The following is an 18,654-nucleotide window of genomic DNA, read 5'->3' as shown; positions in this document are numbered from 1 at the left end:
TTTGGTTTTGTCAAAAAGTACATCCCTTTGTCTGGATTCTAATGTTTCAACCATTAAGAATTTCTAAAAAGGATTCAGGGTCCTTTTTCCAGCAGACTGATCTTCATTGGCTAGGCGTGGCTTAAGAAATGTTCAATGGCCTTTTTATAATTCCTCTGGAAGTTAGTCTTCTGCAGGTCATCGGGTCATTATCATATCTTCAGAAATAACATGGGGCAGCATTTCTGACTGCTATAAGGTTCCTCTTGTTTGTGTCATAGGCAACCATGGCTTCAGTCATTTTAAAGTTTTTGTCCATTAGCCAGGATGATATATAGGGTGCGAATCAACGGGAAAATTTCTAAATGTCGTTTTAGGCGCATTTGGCGGGGTATTTCTTGACAGCCACGTTGGCAAGATCACGGCCTGTATTTAACAGCACTTTGTGCCTAAAATGAGCCCCCTCAAGCTTCTCGCCAATATTGGCTGTCTTGCCGTCTGATTTGGCTGACCCGTGCCTCAGAGTCTCACCGCTAACAAGAGGGAGCTGCTTTTAAATGCACCCTCGCCACTCTTCTCACTCAACATGCAAGCATGGCAGCACGCAGACCTGTTCCTTGCTTTGGGGATACCGACCTGGCCAGGCTTCTCGACGTGATGGATGCAAGGCGGGACATCCTGTTCCCCAAGGGGTTTGAAGGACCAGCAGCAGCGTCAGCAATGCTGCCTGGGAGGTAGTGGCAGCGGCTGTCAGTGCGGGCAACATGACCAGGAGGCACAAGGTGGTGGTTAAATCACGGCCACAGATTTTATAAGGATATAGAGTGGGACATATTCTTGATGCAAACAAAAGTCATTTTAAACAAAATGGTACAATTTTGATGTTTGGTGCAGGAATTGTACCAGGATGAGAGACTTCAGTTATGTGGAAAGATAAAAGAAGCTGTGATTGTTCTCCTTAGGGCAGAGGATGTTATAGGAGACTTAATAGAGGTATTAAAAACCATGAGGGGTTTGGTACAGTTAGTAAGGAGAAATTTTCCACCAGTGGGTTAATAAGATAATTGCCTGATCAGCCAGAATGAAGCGAGAATTTGTTTTATGCAGCAGGTTTCTATGATGTGTTGTGGAAGACTGGTGCAATGATATTAAGTGATAATTTGCAAAAGAGAATTGATCAAAATGCTTGAATTGGAAAATTTATAAGGCAAAGGTGGAAAGAACAAGGGAGTGGAACTGATTGAATAGCTGCTTCAAAGGGCTGGTCCAGGCATAATTGACTGAATAGCTGTGTCATTCTGTCATATCGACATCACGAGGGGTGGGGGAGTTTTCCAAGGCGAGGGGATGCAGGTATGCTTGTGTGCCGGCAGTTAAACCCCTTAAAAGTGATGTTGGTTCGGGATCTCAACATGATCCCTGCCTTCTTCCTGTTTCACTTGGGCAAGGTTGAAAGCAGGGAACACCCCCTTGGATCAGTTGGGTAAGTTATTGAAGTACCTGGAAAAACAGTAAAGACCTGTTTTCAACCTCAATCCTACATTTTCCGTGTTATGGGCCAGGGTTTAGAAAACTCTAAAGTATATTATGGAGTCCACCTGACCAAGAGCCTTTATGTTGAATTTGGCTATGATGAGCACAAGAGCCTTCCTTTCAGGTGTTATTCAACAGACTTCTTCAGCGCTTTTAATTTAAAAAAACAAGCTTTATTTAAAGAATTTAGTTAACATTTGTATAAACACACAGCAAGAATTTTTATCAATTACAAACATAAAGACCCCACACAGCTGCAGTAATCTATGTATAACCCTAAATAAATTCCCCTTTAACTGTTCCAATTCAATAACAAAATCCAATTAAAAATAGAAACCCCTTTTCAAAGGCGTGGCTCAGCACACCGCATTCTCACTTGAATAAGACTGTTGTTACCGATACTCTGTTCCACTTTTCAAATCACAGAAATGTGAAAGCGAAAGTAAAACTCACAGCCACAGCTCAGCTCCACCCACAGAAATAACATCACTGAAGCCATGTGATAAGACAAAAACCTTTCTGAAAAGGACACTCACATGACATCAGGGCACCAGTTTCCCAACCTGTTAGCAACTCGCCTGAATCACTGAGGCGAGTGCATGGCGGAAGAACTTATTCAGTGAAACTTGACAAGTTGGGAAGGCTTTGACCAGTGGCATTAAAGAGATACAATCATGGCCAAGTGAGAATTGATTTTCCGAGTATTTCTTCTCTCAGAGAGTTCTATCGCTGTTTGACAAGAGATTGGCACTTGTTAGATAGCACGTCACCTGTATTGCATTTCATTCTCCTTGATCATGACCCGGGAGCAACTTTTCCAGCTTCAACTTACACCTTTGATGAAGGACAATAGGAGAAGCCACACGATTGCCAGCTGCAGCACAAGCTGCTCCAGCACAGGATCTCCAGGCAGAGGATCAGCTCTTCCGGTCTGCCTTGAGCACCAGTGCCTCAGGAGGCACAGATTTTCATGGCAAGGCGCAGCTGACATCTGCAGCCTTCTGGACGAAGGTCTCCTTCTATTGGGATGTGGATTGTTAATGGCCGACAAGGTGCCTGACACTGGAGCACCATCTTATGGGTCTCTACCTGTCACCAAGTTGTGTGCTCCCTTCTGCAAGGCGAGAAAGCAGAGAGGCGAGGGGCTTGTGTGGAATGGAGGAAAGGCCAACACTTATCCGTGGTTACTGTGGGGCATCCATGAAAGAGGCAATAGGTTGAGGGTGAATGTGAGTGTTGGCTATTCTGATGCAGATCTGAGGTATCTGGAACGAGAGAATGAGGGAACTGCAAGGTGTGTTTTCCTGAGGTTTGTGGTTCAGGAGAGCGCTATGTAAGTGAGTGAAGTAAGAACATTTGAATGCAGTAGGCCATTTGGCCCCTTGAGCCTGCTCTGCCACACGATAAGATCACGATCTGATTGTGGCCTCAACTCGCTTCCTTCCTACCCCGATACCCTTTGATTAATTTGTTAGTCAAGAAACTATCTCTGCCTATGTGAAAAAGTGGCTTTCGGTGACAGTGATGTGCTGAGCAGATGCACATCAGGTGGCTCTCCTCCAGAACATAGCCCAAACATTCGGTAGTATCTCATCCACAATTAAGAAAGGGAAAGGACAGAATCATCATGTCAGCAAATGAAAGCTTGAGAGGCTGCAGAGACGGCAGACGTGGAGGGAAATGCCACGGGCAGCGTGTGGTCGAGTCAGCGGACCCATGAGGCGAGGCGGGCCCCGACCATCACGGAGAGAGGGAGACCGACGACCTGAACAATGGCCTCCCTCTCCCACATGGCAATGGATGGAAGTTCTTGATGAAGGAACTGACGGCGATGAGGGAGGCAATAAAGCTGGAAATCCAAGTGGCGGTCAAGGAGGCAGTAATGGAGGCATTGGTCACCATGCAGACGGCGATCGATCTACTGGAGAAGAAGGTGGAGGCGCAGGGGGAGATGATTCTTGAACTGGAAAAGGCTCGCGCTGGAGGCCGAGATCAAAAGGTTGGTAGCGACCCAGGGGAGCTCGAAGAGAAAGTCGAGAACTAGGAGAATAGGTCCTGACGCCAGAATATCTGGATCATGAGCCTGCCAGAGGGGATCGAGGGCAGGGCCCTGACGGGGCCCAGATGTGGCCCAGATGCTGGGCAACCTAGTCGGGAGGGACAGCTTCCCCAATGCGCCGGACATCGACAGGGTGCACAGATCGTTCCAGCTGAAGCCCAAAGCGGGGGAACAACCAAGGGCAATAATTGCGAAACTGCATCGTTATCAGGATCGTGCAAGGATCCAGCGGTGGGCAAGGCAGACAAAGGCGAGCAGCTGTGAAAGACATGGAATCCGGGTCTACCTGGACATTGGGGGAGACCTGGCAAAGCGCAGGGCCGGGTTTAACCAGGCAAAATCGGCTCTGTACAGGAGCGGAGTGAGATTTGGAATGCTGTTCCCAGCCAGGTTCTGGGTCACGTTCCAAAATAAGGAACATTATTTCAACACCCCGGCAGAGGCGGACGGGTTTGTTCGGGCGAACGGCCTGGACAAGGGGCAGGCAAGGCATTGCTGAAGGCGAAGCAGAGGAGGAAAGAGCGGAGCAAGAAAGAACTATGATGGGCGCACACTATGTTTGCATGGGACTGTACTGCCTCGCTTTGATCAGAAAGAGCAGACCACAGGGAAGGGCAGGGGAACGCAGGAGACTGTACTGCCTCACTTTGATCAGAAAGAGCAGACCACAGGGAAGGGCGAGGGCAGGGGAACGCAGGAGACGGTGAGGCAGGGGCTGGTTTAGCACACTGGGCTAAATCGCTGGCTTTGAAAGCAGACCAATGCAGGCCAGCAGCACGGTTCAATTCCCGTACCAGCCTCCCCGAACAGGTGCCGGAATGTGGCGACTTGGGGCTTTTCACAGTAACTTCATTTGAAGCCTACTTGTGACAATAAGCCATTTTCATTTCATTTCAGAGGCAGTTATTTAGCGGGTATGGGAAAGGGGTAAGATCAGCCCTGGGAGGGGGGGCCAACACACTAGCGGGGAAAGCTGGCGCTTTGTCCTTTATCTGCTAACAATGCCATACCAACCTCCATGGTGGGCGCTGAGAGGGACCTTACACTAGAACCATGTCTACAAAATGTGGAGCATAGTCCGAAAACACAACAGCCAAATACCCCACCCTCTTCACCCAGGAGAGAAGAGACCTACCCCCAGAAAAAGATCAATCCCCCCCTCCATTTGTTCCATAAATCTAGAACTTGTTTTAAGTATTGTTTTCTCTCTCTCTCTCTCTCTCTCTCGTCTCTCTCTTCCCCCTCCCCCCAAGATTAGTGGACGCATGTCCAAGTCAGGAATGGAGGCCAATAACTTCTCTATAAACCTGATATCATCCCAGTTCGGCGCAGACGTTGACCAGGACCACCAAAGCGCCCGTCTGAACATAATGTATCTCCCACCAGTATCTGCCATGATCTTGGCGGCTGATAATGGAATGAGTCCTACCGTCAAAGCCCGAATGAAATACCTGGCTCACCCACCCCTTCCGCAACTTGCTCTGGTCCCTTACCTGCAAATGGGTCTCCTGCAAAAACACCACTTCAGCACTCAAACTTTTCAGGTGAATGAATACCCTTGACTGTTTCAATGTGCCACACAACCTCCTTATATTCAAGGTTACCATCCAAATCAAGGGTCTCCCAACCCCCTCTTGACCTCCACGAAGTCAGTCGTTTCCACCAAAAATGGTTATCCAGAAATTACTTCAAGAAAAAAAAGTACTGGCATGAGGCCCAACCAAAATGCCCGCCAAACCCACCGCAAGACAAAAAGAGAAATCTGTAGTCACCGTCAGCAAACTAACCTACTTGGATCCATGCTGGCTGCACCACCTCAAACCGAATTCCACTCTTATGCTGAATGACTTTGGCCTTGTTAAATGCCGCCAGCTTCTTTGCCAGCTCAGCTCCAACATCCTGATGTTGTGACCATCCCACTTATATTCCCGATGCTCCTTAGTCCATTTCAGGACCAGTTCCTTCTCCTGGTAGCTATGGAAACGTACAATAACAGCCCATGGCGGTTCGTTGGGTCGGGGCTTCTGCCGGAGTGTCTCATGGGCTCGATCCAACTCGGGAGCGGACGTGAATCCACCCTCTCCCACCATCTTCCCAAACATCTTTGAGAAGTATTCTGTTGAGTTGCGCCTTCCATACCCTCCGGCAACCCCATAATTCTGAGATTCTGTCTCCTTGCACGGTTCTCCATATACATAGAAAATAGAAGCAGGAGGAGGCCATTTGGACCTCCGAGCCTGCTCCGCCATTCATTATGATCATGGCTAATCATCAAGTTCAATACCTAGTAGGCTTTCTCTTGTAGCGACGGGCTTGTCACCTGAAAGTGTTCTGCCACTTTACCCTGTGTTGCCTCAAGCTGTCTTAGATCTACTGTCTCCATGTTATGCAGATATCTAGTGCTGACTTCTTTGGCCTCTTCCAACTATTCCCGGTTGGTTGGGAAGGCTGACTCTTATTCTCACCCTTGGGAGTGCTCACGTCTGCAGGCTCTCAGATCCCACAAGAAGAATGAGCGACCTGGAGAATAGCCTTCCCAGTCTCTTTTCCATTTCTGTGGAAATATTTGCATTAGTTCAGTAAAATCATGTGACGTAACTTTTTTTTAAAAAGGGAAAATTTTCTTTGAGTTTCCACATACTCAGTAGTCTATTCTGTTCACTAATTTTTGGAATCTGTCATGTTAATAAAAGTCTCTAAAAGGGTCTGGGTATGAGACATAAGACTGTTTCCTGTTGCGATGAATTTGTTGGGAAATAAAAGTGTTGACCATAAATATTTCCCAGTTTCCAGATGACACAAAACTACATGGTAAGTGAGTTGTGAGGAGGATGCAAGAACACTTCAAGGGAATTTAGAGAGGCTACGCACATGAGCAAAAATATGCCAGATGGAATACAATGTAGAGAAATGTGAGGTTATTCACTTTAGGAAAAACTGAAATATAGAGAGTACTTCTTCAGTGATGAGAGGCTGGGAAGTGTTGAACTTCAAAAGGACCTTAGGATCCACAAGACGTAGAGAAGTACGCCATTCAGCCACTGAGCTGCTCCGCCATCCAGTAGGATCATGACTGATTTGATATGATAATCCTAATCTCCACTCTCCCGCCTTATCCCCATAACCCTTGATTCCCTTACTGATTAAAAATCTGTCGCATCAGCCATGAACACACTTAGCGACCCAGGCTCTATAGACCTTTGCAGTAAAGTATTACACAGATTTACTACCCTCTGAGAGAAGACTTTCCTCCTTATCTCTGTCTTAAATGGGTGACCCGTTTTTCTGAGATTATTCCCTCTGGTCCAAGACTCTCCCACAAGGGGAAACATCCACTCAGCATCTGCCCTGTCAAGCCCTCTAAGAATCCTATATGTATCAATAAGATCCCCTCTTGTTTTTCTGAACTCCAATGAGTACAGCCCAACCTACTCAACCTCTCATAAGAAAATCCCTTTTATACCCGGGATTAACCTCGTGAACCTTCTGTGGACTGCCTCCAATGCCGGTATATCTTTCCTTAGATAAGGGGAATAAAACCATTCACAGTATTCCAGGTGCGGTCTAACTAGTGCCTTGTATAGTTTTAGCAGGATGTCCCTATTTTTATACACCATTCTCTTTGAAATAAAGGCCAACATTCCATTTGCCTTCCCTATTACTTGCTGAAATTGAATGCAAGTTTTTTATGATTTTTGCACGAGGACCCCAAATCCCTGCAGCTTTCTGCAGTATTTTTCATTTTAAATAATATTCAGCTCCTTTATTCTTCCTATCAAGTGCATAACTTCACATTTTCCTATACTATATTCCATCTGCTAAGTTTTTGTCCACTCACCTAACTTGTCTACATCCCTCTGTAGACTCTCTGTGTCATCCTCACCACTTGCCTTCCCACCTATTTTTGTATCATAATAATCTTTATTATTGTCACAAGTAGGCTTACATTACACTGCAATGAAGTTACTGTGAAAAGCCCTAGTCGCCTGGTCGGGTACACAAAGGGAAAATTCAGAATGTCCAATTCACCTCACAGCACGTCTTTCGGGACTCGTGGGAGCACCCGGAGGAAACCCACATGGACACAGGGAGAACGTGCAGACTCCACACAGACAGTGACCCAAGCAGAATCGAACCCGGGACCCTGGCGCTGTGAAGCAACAGTGTTAACTACTGTGCTACCGTGCCATCCTGAGACACAGACTCAGCAATAGTGCATTCACCTCCCTTGTCAAAGTAATTAATATACATTGTAAATAATTGTGGCCCCAGCAGATGTCGCTGTGGCACTCCAGTAGTTACATGTTGCCATCCTGGACAGGTAGGTAAGGTGGTTAAGAAGGAATATGGGATACCGTGCCTTTATTAACTGAGGCAGAGAATATAAGAGCAAGGAGGTTATTCATAGAGCTGTATAAAAGACTGATTAGGCTGCAGCTGGAGTACTGTATGCAGTTGTGGCCACCATGCTATATGAAGGATGTGATTGCACTCGAGAGGGTGCAGATGAAATTCCCCAGGATGTTGCCTCGGCTGGAACTTTTCAGTTATCAAGAGAGACTGGATAGGCTTGGGTTGTTTTTCCTTGGATCAGGGAAGGCTAAGGGAGTACCTGATTGAGGTGTACAAGGGCATAGATTGAGGCATAGATAGGGTGGATAGTAAGGAACTTTTCCCCTTAGCAGAGGGGTTAATAACCAGGGGGCATAGATTTAAGGTAATGGGCAGGAGGTTTAGAGGGGATGTGAGAAAAAGCGTCTTCACCCAGAGGGTGGTTGGAATCTGGAACTCACTGCCTGAAAGGGTGGTAGAGGCGGGAATCCTTACAACATTTAGGAAACATTTAGATGAGTACTTGAAATGCCATAGCATACAAGTCTACTGATCAAGTGCTGGAAAATAGGATTAGAGTAGAGAAGGGCTTGATGACTGGTGCAGACACAATGGGCCAAATGGCCTCTTGCTGTGCTGTAAAATCTCTATGACTATCCTGAAAATGCCTCTCTTATCCCAATTTTCTGACTTTTATCAGTCCAATCCTCTGTCCATGCTAATATACTATCCCCAATACCATGGACTCATCTTAGTAAGCAGCCTTTTATAAGGTGTGGACCTTATAAAATGCTTTTTGGAAATCCACGTATATTACAGCTACTGCTTCTCCTTTGTCCTGCTCAAACATGCAGAAACAGCAAGCAATTAGGAAGGCAAATCGTATGTTGGCCTTTATACAAGAGGATTTGAGTATAGGAGGAAAGATGTCTTACTGCAATTATGTAGAGCCTTGGCGGGACCACACCTGATGTATTGTGTGCAGTTTTGGTGGTCTTGCCTAAAGAAATATATGTAATCAGAGAGAGAGTGGAGCAAAGGTTCATTAAATTAATTCCTGAGATGGAGAGATTGTCCTATGAGGAAAGATGAAATAGAACAGGCCTTTATTCTCTGAAGAAGAATGAGAGGTGATTTCTGCAAACATACAGAAATCTTAAAAGTCTTGACAGGGTAGATGCAAGAAGGATGTTTCCTTTGGGTTGGGCGTGTGGGTGGCTGTATGTCTAGAACCAGGGGGCAAAATCTCAGAATAAGGGACCATTCAGGTCTGAGATGAGGAGGAATTTCTTCACTCAGAGGGTGGTGAATCTTCGAAATTCGCTGCCCCAGTGGCTGTGGAGGCTGTTATTGAGTATGTTGAAGACAGATCAATGAGTTTCTACACATTAAAATCATTAAGGGCAATAGGGATAGTGTCGGAAATGGTGTTGAAGTAAATGATCACCCATAGTTGCATTAGGTGGGCTTGAAGCATTGAATGGCCTACTCCTGCTCCTATTTCCTATGTTCTTATGTTTTGTGTAAGCTATTAAGAATAACAAGCATGTTAAAAATGGGATCATCCCAGATGGAAGGATCGAGTAATTTTGTCAGGAAGAAGGTTCGACTTGGTTAATGCGTCAAGGTCTCTTCTTGCCCAGAAGAATTTCATTTGACTACAGCTGTATATAATCTTATAATTGTGATGATTGGTGGATTTTAGGAATATTGACTTCTAAATGTTGGGGCAATTTAAGGGTTAAACGCCTGGGGTTACAGTGTGTTTGACTGCAGTGGGCATGTTTTTAAAATGGATTTTGTTTTGCAGAGCTTGGGAGCTTTTAGGAGCCAGAAGGTGGAATTTACCTGAGAAATGCAGTTTTCAGTCTGGGCCAATGCACTGTGCTTTAACTGGGGAAGTCCCTGGGGAGTTTCAGCCTGGAGGTTTAAGTTATTTTGTGGCTTGGGGAGATGACTTAATTGCTGAGTGGAGCCAAGGGTTGCAGAACTACATTTTGGAAAAGCTTTGGAGATGCATTGAAGTCTGATCTGTCTGACACAGAGCCCACAATTCTCTCACAGTAGGATAGTTGGAACAGAGTAATAATATTTAAAGCAGAGCAGTCTTGTCTGAGGACTTTGGGGTGCTCTGTTACAGAGGGATATGGAGTTCATCGTTCATGAGTCACAGAAAACCCGCATGCAGGTACAGCATTTAATAAAGATAGCAAATGGAATTTGCAATTATTTGAGGAAAGATGTAGTGGTATTGGAGGCAGCTCAGAGAAGGTTCACTAGGTTGATTCCAGAGATGAGGGGTTTGTCGTATGAAGAGAGATGAAACAGTTAAGGCCTATATTCTCTAGAGTTTAGAAGTATGAGGGGAGATCAAATTGAGGTATGTAAGATGATAAAAGGTATGGATAAAGTAGACATGGAGTGGATGTTTCCTCTTGTGGGGCATTCTAGAACAAGAAGTCATAGTTGTAGGATAAGAGGTAGTAAATTTAAAACAGTTAAGGAGAAACTACTCCTCCCAAAGGGTTGGGAATCTGTGGAATTTTCTACCCCACAGTGCGGTGGCTGCTGGGACAGTGAGTAAATTTAAGGAGGGGTTAGACAGATTTTTAATTGGTAATGGTTGAAGGGTTATGGAGAATGGGCAGGATGGTGGAGTTAAGGCCAGGATGAGATCAGCCTTGATCGAATGGCAGAGCAGACTCGCTGGACCAAATGGCCTAATTCTGCTCCTATATCTTTATGAACTTATGACAAGGAAGAAACTGAAACACGGCAGGTGAACCAGCTTTTTGAAGACATTCAGCCAGTGTCTGAAGGGGTTCTAACAGGTGCCATATCTGTTCTGTAAAGCAAGTATTACTCTATGCCATGCTGAGTAAGGTGGATTGAGAGTTGTATGTTTAGTTTCTTGTTGTTTAAGGGGTAATTGCAAGCTGCTCTTTTCGGGTGTGAAATTAAAGAGTTTCATATTGTATTCTCAATAAACTTTTGTTTTAAAAATGCCAAATCCCTATTTCTTCATGCAATCACTCCTGAAGCGAAATATTCTTCCCGCACAGCCTTACAAATAAACTAATATTGGGGTTTTCGGTCCAGTATCCTAGCCACTGTTTGGGTCTGGCCTGAGATCTTAATAATAATATATTCCCCTTCAATCATGTCCTTCCTAATCCGTATTGGCTCCCATTCTGGCAACAGCTTTATTTTAACAATTCTTATCCTTGTTTTCAAATCCCTCCTTGGCCTCACCCTTCCTTCTTATTCCAGTTTCCTCCAGCCGGACAGTCCTTTGAGATCTCTGCATGCCTCCAATTCTGGTCTATTGCACATCCTTGCTTTTCATCGATCCACCGTTGGGGGCCATGCCTTCAGCTGCCTCGGGCCTAAGCGTTGCAGCTCCCTCGCCACCACTTTCTTTCCTCTTATAAAACTCTCCCCAAACTCTACCTCTTTGACCTAGCTTTTGTTTTTTTTTAAATTAGCTTTTGGTCATTGCCCTCATGTCTCATTAATTGGATCATTATCAAACTTTGGTTAAAAAGCCTCCTGTGAAACACTGGGACATTTTAGCATATGAAAGATGATATAAATGCAAGATGTTGTTCCACATGCTGCTGCATAGTTGTCTGTCTAGTTGGCCTTTATTTCAAGGGGTTTGGAGTATAAGAATAAAGAAGTCCTGCTCCAAATGTACAGGGTTTTGGTGAGACTATGAGATTACACCTGGAATGTTGTGTGTGGATTTGATATCTATATTTATGGAAGGATGTCCTTGTATTGGAGACAGTATAGGGAAGGTTCACTAGATTGGTCCCTGGGATGAAAGGGGTACCCTATGATGAGAGTCTGAGTAAATTGGCCCTATGTTCTCTAGAGTTTAGAAAAATGAATGGTGATCTCATTGAAATGTATCTAATTCTAAAGGGGCTTGACACGGTGGACTTTGAGAGGTTGTTTCCGCTGGCTGGGGAATCCAAGATACATTGACACAGTCTCAGGTTAAGGACTTAGATGAGAAATTTCTTCACTCAAAGGGTTGTGATACTTTGGAATTCTCTACTCCAGAGGGTTATGGATGTTCCATTGTTGAATATATTTATGGCTGAGAACGACGATTTTTGATTTCTCATGGAATCAAGGGATATGGGGAGTGGGTGGGAAAGTGGAGTTGAAGCCCAAGATTGAATGGCAGATCAAGCTTGATGGGCAGTATGGTCTCTCCTGCCTCTATCCCTTGTGTTCTTGTGTGTATGGTACTGGAAACTGATTGCCTGCTATAAGTGCCTGAACCTTGTCCTAAGCTCCATGGTGCAGCATGTAATACCCTATCTAATTGTACCGCAGTATTCACTGCCTCCTCTCGTTTCCTGCCTTCAATAAATACTGTACTAAAATAAAATTGACTCGTTGATACTTAGCACTTCAGTGGCGTATTGGAAGTAAAGAGCCTAAGTCCGTTGCCTGTTAGTATCTCTTGTCTGAGTGTGTCTGTGCATGTGCTCCCATATTTCCTTGATTAAAATGCTGTGGTTCTACTGAGCTCATTTACTCAACAAATATTTGGGAATTTCCACTGACATTTTGAAACTTGTGTGTGTTAATATGTAGACACCACAACCCAGAGAGATCCCACAATGCAGTGACGGATTTCTTGTAACTAAACACTTGTTTTTTATAAAATGTCAGTTTGTGTTTATAGGAATGACGATGAATTCTTTTTAAAGCTGCATGTCTGTAACATTTTTTTGAAGAAAGGCATGTTTAAAATCGTTTGAGAGAATACAACATAATTGATATAATTAAATGTTACTTCTCAGATCATACCTGGTCAGTTAATTATCAAATGTCTTTAAGTCATAGCTACCATCTTGAATTCAGGCAGCAAGTATCCAGTGCAGTGTGGTGTTGCACTTGAGCTTACAAGGAAGATGAAGCACACAGATGTATGATCCTTCCCCCAAATCCAAATATATCATCTGCAGGATGAACAACTTGCTTGGACAAGTTGAACAAGGTTTAAGGGAAAATTGTAATGTCAAAACAATGCATGTTTCTCCTCAACAGAAATATTATTAATCCATCATTAATCCTTTAACACCTCCGTGAACATGCTTTTATAACGTTTTTGTACCTGGGGAGTAATTATAATAACAACTGGAGCCATTACTGGGCTTTTTAGGGAAATAAGACATGCACTCATTATTTAAAGCTGTTTGCTTGCAAGGTTAATGTCCCTCCTAGGTAAAATATATTCATCCTGCAGCTGATTCTTCAGCTCTAAAATACTTGCCATGTCTTCATTTTCTCTTTCGTACTTACTCAACCCCCCTCAGCTAATTTCTCTTTTCATAGTTTGTTGCCATTTGATCTCTCTGCTCTTTGTTTATGCTCTTTTTTTTAGAGGGGACCAAACGTTAAGACTGTGGTTCAGCAAATAACCCACAGAAAAGAACGTCCTGTTTTCATTTTTTGACTTTGGAAATATTTATATCATGATTTGATTATAGAGTAACAGTTGTAATTCCATTAACACACTTCCTGCCCCTAAACTGCATCTTCATGTGACTAATGGACCAGAGTGGGTGGGTGGCGGACTGAGGGAGAGAGAACTGGCAGACACTGAAGCGCTGACATATGTGTTGATGAAAGTGCCCCTTTGTTCTGAATTATATTTTTTCTCTCTCTGCTTTCATTCACAGGTCTTCACAGAATTGATAATTTTGCTGAGAAAAGGCCACTCCTTGGTGTGTGCAAAAGTACAGGATCAGCAGGGTGAGAGGAAACACATTTGACAAAAATGTAAACCAGATGCAGAGTGGTGGGAGTGAAGTACCAGGACAGTGGGGAGGGCATTTGGTGGAGTAGGAGGACTGGGAGTGAGGCGGAGTGTGAAAGGAATCTGAGTTTTCCAGCTACATTGTCTGCACTTTGGAGCACAAAATATGCATGGCACCAATGATGTAGACTGCTAGTGAGGGGAGTAGTGTTAAACTATCAGTCTTTGTGGTTAGTAAAATGTGCCAATGCCTGAAGCTCGATGCTGCATTACATAGTTCACATGAGAAAACGTTTAAGTATCACTACATGTGAAACACAAGTCAGTGTTTCATTTTATTTTGTACTTTTGAGCTACTTTTGCTGTTAATGCTTTATGTATGTACAAACGACTATCTTGAATAATTTCATGAGGAGGAGGAGACACAATAGGTGACTGAATAAACTCTTGTCATTCATGCGAGGCAAAGCTATGTTGTTATTATAAAATTAGTGGCTGAAATCGTACCAGCTCTGCTACACATTGATAACTATAACACACAAATGAAAATGTCTTCATTCCATGTGTGCAGGTACTGTTCTTTGATCATAACCAAACCAAATGTGCTTTGCTTGTATGGTATGTGCTGAATTGGCTGTTTGCTAGCACAACATGGATACCACGTCAAAAGATCAGGAGTCAGTAGACCTAGGGGGGCTGCCAAGGACTGTTTGTGTCGGCTTCAGTTCCTCGTGTTCAAAGTCAAGCTTTGCTGTGTGATTTTTCAAATGTTTTGTAAATGATGTGTAGGTGCCGTTGTGGTTGCGTTACTGGAGATGACGTCTGTTGTCTGTTTGTACTGTCTGTAAGGCCTCAGCTGTTCCCGCTTGACCTTGTAGGCCATGATGTGATTGGTTTCGAAAGATTAACTAAGTGGTGAGAGACACTGCTTATTTCCACTTCCTGCAAAGCCCACTCTATAAGTACCAGTGACTGTGGGCCTATAACCCAAAATTGACCTGAATTTATGTGTAATTCTCAGCAACGTTGGAGGGTGTATGTCCTAAATGAGAACATATGTTCCCTACCTTTTTCCTTCCCGACCATCACACAACGTCTCTCTCCCCTTTACTCCGTCCCACGTTTTTTTCTCTCTCTCTTCCCCCCCCGCATCCCCCCAGTTCCATGCGATACCTCTCTTCGATGTCAGAGAGAAAGGACTGAAAGGATGTTGTCTCAAAAGTTTGAGCTGTTCGAATGATTGGATCTGCAGGGCTGTGTCTCTTAGTTGTTTAAATACTGCGATTTGCCTCGCTTTGGATGGGATATTAACAGATTGGACCAAATTGAATTTTGTACGAGCCTGCTGTAAATGACTTACAATTGATTTAACTTTTCCACAAGCCACATCCCGAATGCTGATGGCTACGTTCACTAATCTTCTGGGACATGAGTTTGTTCAAAGTTCTCAGCAATCAGTCAACAATATTGTGAATAGCCGAAACAAGAGAAGCAATGTATTTCCACTCATAGGAACCTCTTCACTTTAGTACCTCTTCCATCAGAAACATCACAAATTCCGTCTCCACTGCTGTTTAGCATTGACCAAACTAACCTACAGCAAAACCAATGCTAACTCAAGGGAATCCTTCTTAGCAGCAGACTGAAATCTGAAATAAATTATTCAAAAGGCGTTGACATGTATCATTTGTGTATCTTTTCTATCTGAAATTGTGGCCTTGAGTTCTGAAAGAATTTAAAGGGAAGGCAGTATGTGAGCAGGAGAAGGATATCTCTAGTCTGATAAGCCTATATTTCAAGGCACAAAAAAATTTGTAGATGGCAAATTCCAACAGATGACTTTTCACAATGGAGCATTGGTTTTGCAGGCAACCAAGACTTGGCAGGAATAGCATCGTCTTTTCGATCAGTGGGTCATGTGTAAGCAACAAGATTCATTGGAGGGTCTAGGTTTGTGCTGAGGAGCGACCAGTCACTTTCTCACAGCAAAGTTGAAGAGTGAGCCAACACCATTTTGTTTACACGCTTCCAGCTGCCAATTTGAGTATCAGTGTCAGAAGCACTAGTCACATGGCCCTTAGAAAGAGGAAGGATGATAAAGGAAGACGGTCAAGGCTTTGGAGAATGTACAGAGAAAATGTTACAACATCACACCAGGGATGAGGGAGTTCACCTATGCGGCGAGACTGGAGAAGCTGCAACTGTTCTCGTCAGAGTAGAGAAGGGAAAGAATAGAACAAGCAAAGAGACATTATTTCCTCAGGCAAGTGGGCCAGTAACAACACCTCCTCCACAATAGTCCTCAATACCGGGGCTCCGCAAGGCTGTGTACTTAGCCCCCTACTATACTCCCTGTACACACACGACTGCGTGGCAAAATTTGGTTCCAACTCCATCTACAAGTTTGCTGACGATATGACCATAGTGGGCCGGATCTCGAATAACGACAAGTCAGAATACAGGAGGGAGATTGAGAATCTAGTGGAGTGGTGCAGCGACAACAATCTCTCCCTCAATGCCAGCAAAACTAAAGAGCTGGTCATTAACTTCAGGAAGCAAAGTACTGTACACACCCCTGTCAGCATCAACAGGGCCGAGGTGGAGATGGTTCGTAGGGGCACACATCTCCAGAAATCTGTCCTGGTCCACCCATGTCGATGCTACCACAAAGAAAGCACAACAGCGCCTATACTTCCTCAGGAAACTAAGGAAATTCAGCATGTCCACATTAACTCTTACCAACTTTTACAGATGCACCATAGAAAAAATGCTATCTGGCTGCATCAGAGCCTGGTATGGCAACTGCTTGGCCCAAGACCGCAAGAAACTTCAGAGAATCGTGAACACAGCCCAGTCCATCACACGAACCTACTTCCCATCCATTGACTCTATCTACACCTCCTGCTGCCTGGGGATAGCGGGCAGCATAATCAAAAACCCCTCCCACCCGGCTTACTCACACTTCCAACTTCTTCCATTGGGGAGGAGATACAAAAGTCTGAGAACACGCACGAACAGACTCAAAAACAGCTTCTTCTAAGGAAATGGATGGTGGGTACGGGGTCGGTTTGGGAGCGGATGGAGGCTGCTTCGTGCAGGGGCACTAGTTTGGCAGCCCTTGTTACGGCGCCTCTGCCGCTCCCGCCGGTAGGTACTCCACCAGCCCTATAGTGGTAGCGGCTCTTCGGATCTAGGGCCAGTGGAGGAGGCACATGGGGAAGTGAGAGCATCAGTGATCTGTTCTTGGAAGGGAGCTTCCCGAGCATGAGGGCGTTGGGAGGAGAAGTTTAGGCTGGCGGGAGGAAATTACTTGAGATACTTACAGGTGCGAGATTTTGTGCGCAGGCTGGTGCCGTCCTTCCCACGCCTCCCGCCAAAGGGGAGGCAGGACCGGGTAGTATCGAGGGGAGAGGTGGGTGAGGGTAGAGTTTCAGATATTTACAAAGAACTAATGGGAGCAGAGGATACACAGACTGAGGACCTGAAGCTTAAGTGGGAGGAGGAGCTCGGTGGGTGGGGGGGCAGGGGGGGGGGGGGGGGGGCAGGAGATGGAGGACGGTATTTGGGCAGAAGCTCTGAGCAGAGTAAACACGTCCGCAACATGCACCAGGCTCCGTCTGATCCAGTTCAAGGTCGTGCACCGGGCCCACATGACGGTGGCCCGGATGAGTAAATTCTTCGGGCTGGAGGACAAGTGTGCCAGATGCGCTGGTGGGCTGGCCAATCATATGCACATGTTCTAGTCGTGCCCTAAACTCAGGGGGTACTGGCAGGGTTTCGCGGACATCATGTCCGGGTTTTGAAAACTGGGGTGGTAATGAGTCCTGAGGTGGCAATCTTTGGGGTGTCGGAAGACCCAGGCGTCCAGGAGGAGAAGGAGGCCGACGTCTTGGCCTTTGCTTCCCTGGTAGCCCGGCGATGAATACTGTTGGCATGGACCGAAGTATGGCTATCGGACATGGCGAGCTTTCTCGGTCTGGAGAAAGTTAAGTTCGCCTTGAGAGGCTCACTATCGGGGTTCGCCCGGAGGTGGCAGCCATTCATTGACTTCTTGGCGGAGAATTAATCGTCAGCAGGGGCGGGGGGGGCGGCTAGGATAGAGTAGAGTAGGGGGTGGTTTAGGCAGGCCCTTGCGAGAACGGAGTTGTGGTTTGTACTATGCACTATTTGCTTTTCTTTTTGTACAGTACTACACAATGTCATTGTTTTATATGCCAAAAATACCTCAAAATTGTTTATTAAAGGAAAACAGCTTCTTCCCCGCTGTTAGCAGACTCTTATGGACTGACCTCATTAACACTACATCCCTGTATGCTTCACCTGATGCTGGTGTTATGTAGTACCCTGTGTTGCCCTATTATGTATTTTCTTTCATCTCCTTTCCTTTTCATGTACTTAATGATCCGTTGAGCTGCTCGCAGAAAAATACTTTTCACTGTACCTTGGTACACATGACAATAAACAAATCCAAACAATCCTTCTGTGCAACAATATTCTATGATTCTTTTTTATTTAGCATGTTGGGACACAATATGAAACATCTAGTTTATTCTATGGATGAAGATACCATAAAATCATAGATGATTAAAGGGTTAAAAGGATTAGGTGAGGTTGCTGGGTTATGGGGATTGAGTGGAGGTGTGGGCTTAAGTCGGGTGCTCTTTCCAAGGGTTGGTGCAGACTTGATGGGCCAAATAGCCTTCTTCAAGACTCGGGATTCTATGATTCTATGACATGTTCTAGAAAAATAACTGCAAATCCATCTGGTTTGCTAATGTTCTTTAGGGAAGGGAACCTGCCATACCTAACCAGTTTGGTCTCCATACCGATAGGATAACTCCTCAAGTATACTCCATTGAAGACAATCATTGCAAAATAGAACAATAAAGAGATGTATAGGATAGCCCCATTGACAATGACCCAGGCAGTAGTTTCGGGCAAAGACTCGGGTTGTCCATACCCAAGTGGCCCC

The 18,654-nt window shown here is 44.9% G+C and overlaps 1 protein-coding gene across 5 annotated transcripts in view; it reads left to right on the top strand.

Annotated features, from left to right (window-relative positions):
* bcas3 (BCAS3 microtubule associated cell migration factor) overlaps positions 1-18,654 on the top strand; it is a 1,250,799-nt gene that overhangs the window by 152,472 nt on the left and 1,079,673 nt on the right. For all 5 annotated transcript variants that reach the window (XM_072469937.1, XM_072469940.1, XM_072469936.1 and 2 more), the window contains exon 7: positions 13,606-13,678. In XM_072469937.1, the coding sequence (XP_072326038.1) occupies positions 13,606-13,678 (73 nt within the window). The remainder of the gene's footprint in view (positions 1-13,605; positions 13,679-18,654) is intronic.

Source organism: Scyliorhinus torazame, chromosome 12, assembly GCF_047496885.1.
Source record: "Scyliorhinus torazame isolate Kashiwa2021f chromosome 12, sScyTor2.1, whole genome shotgun sequence".
In the NCBI taxonomy this organism is placed as follows: domain Eukaryota; kingdom Metazoa; phylum Chordata; class Chondrichthyes; order Carcharhiniformes; family Scyliorhinidae; genus Scyliorhinus; species Scyliorhinus torazame.
This window is presented reverse-complemented; position numbering and strand designations above follow the sequence as displayed.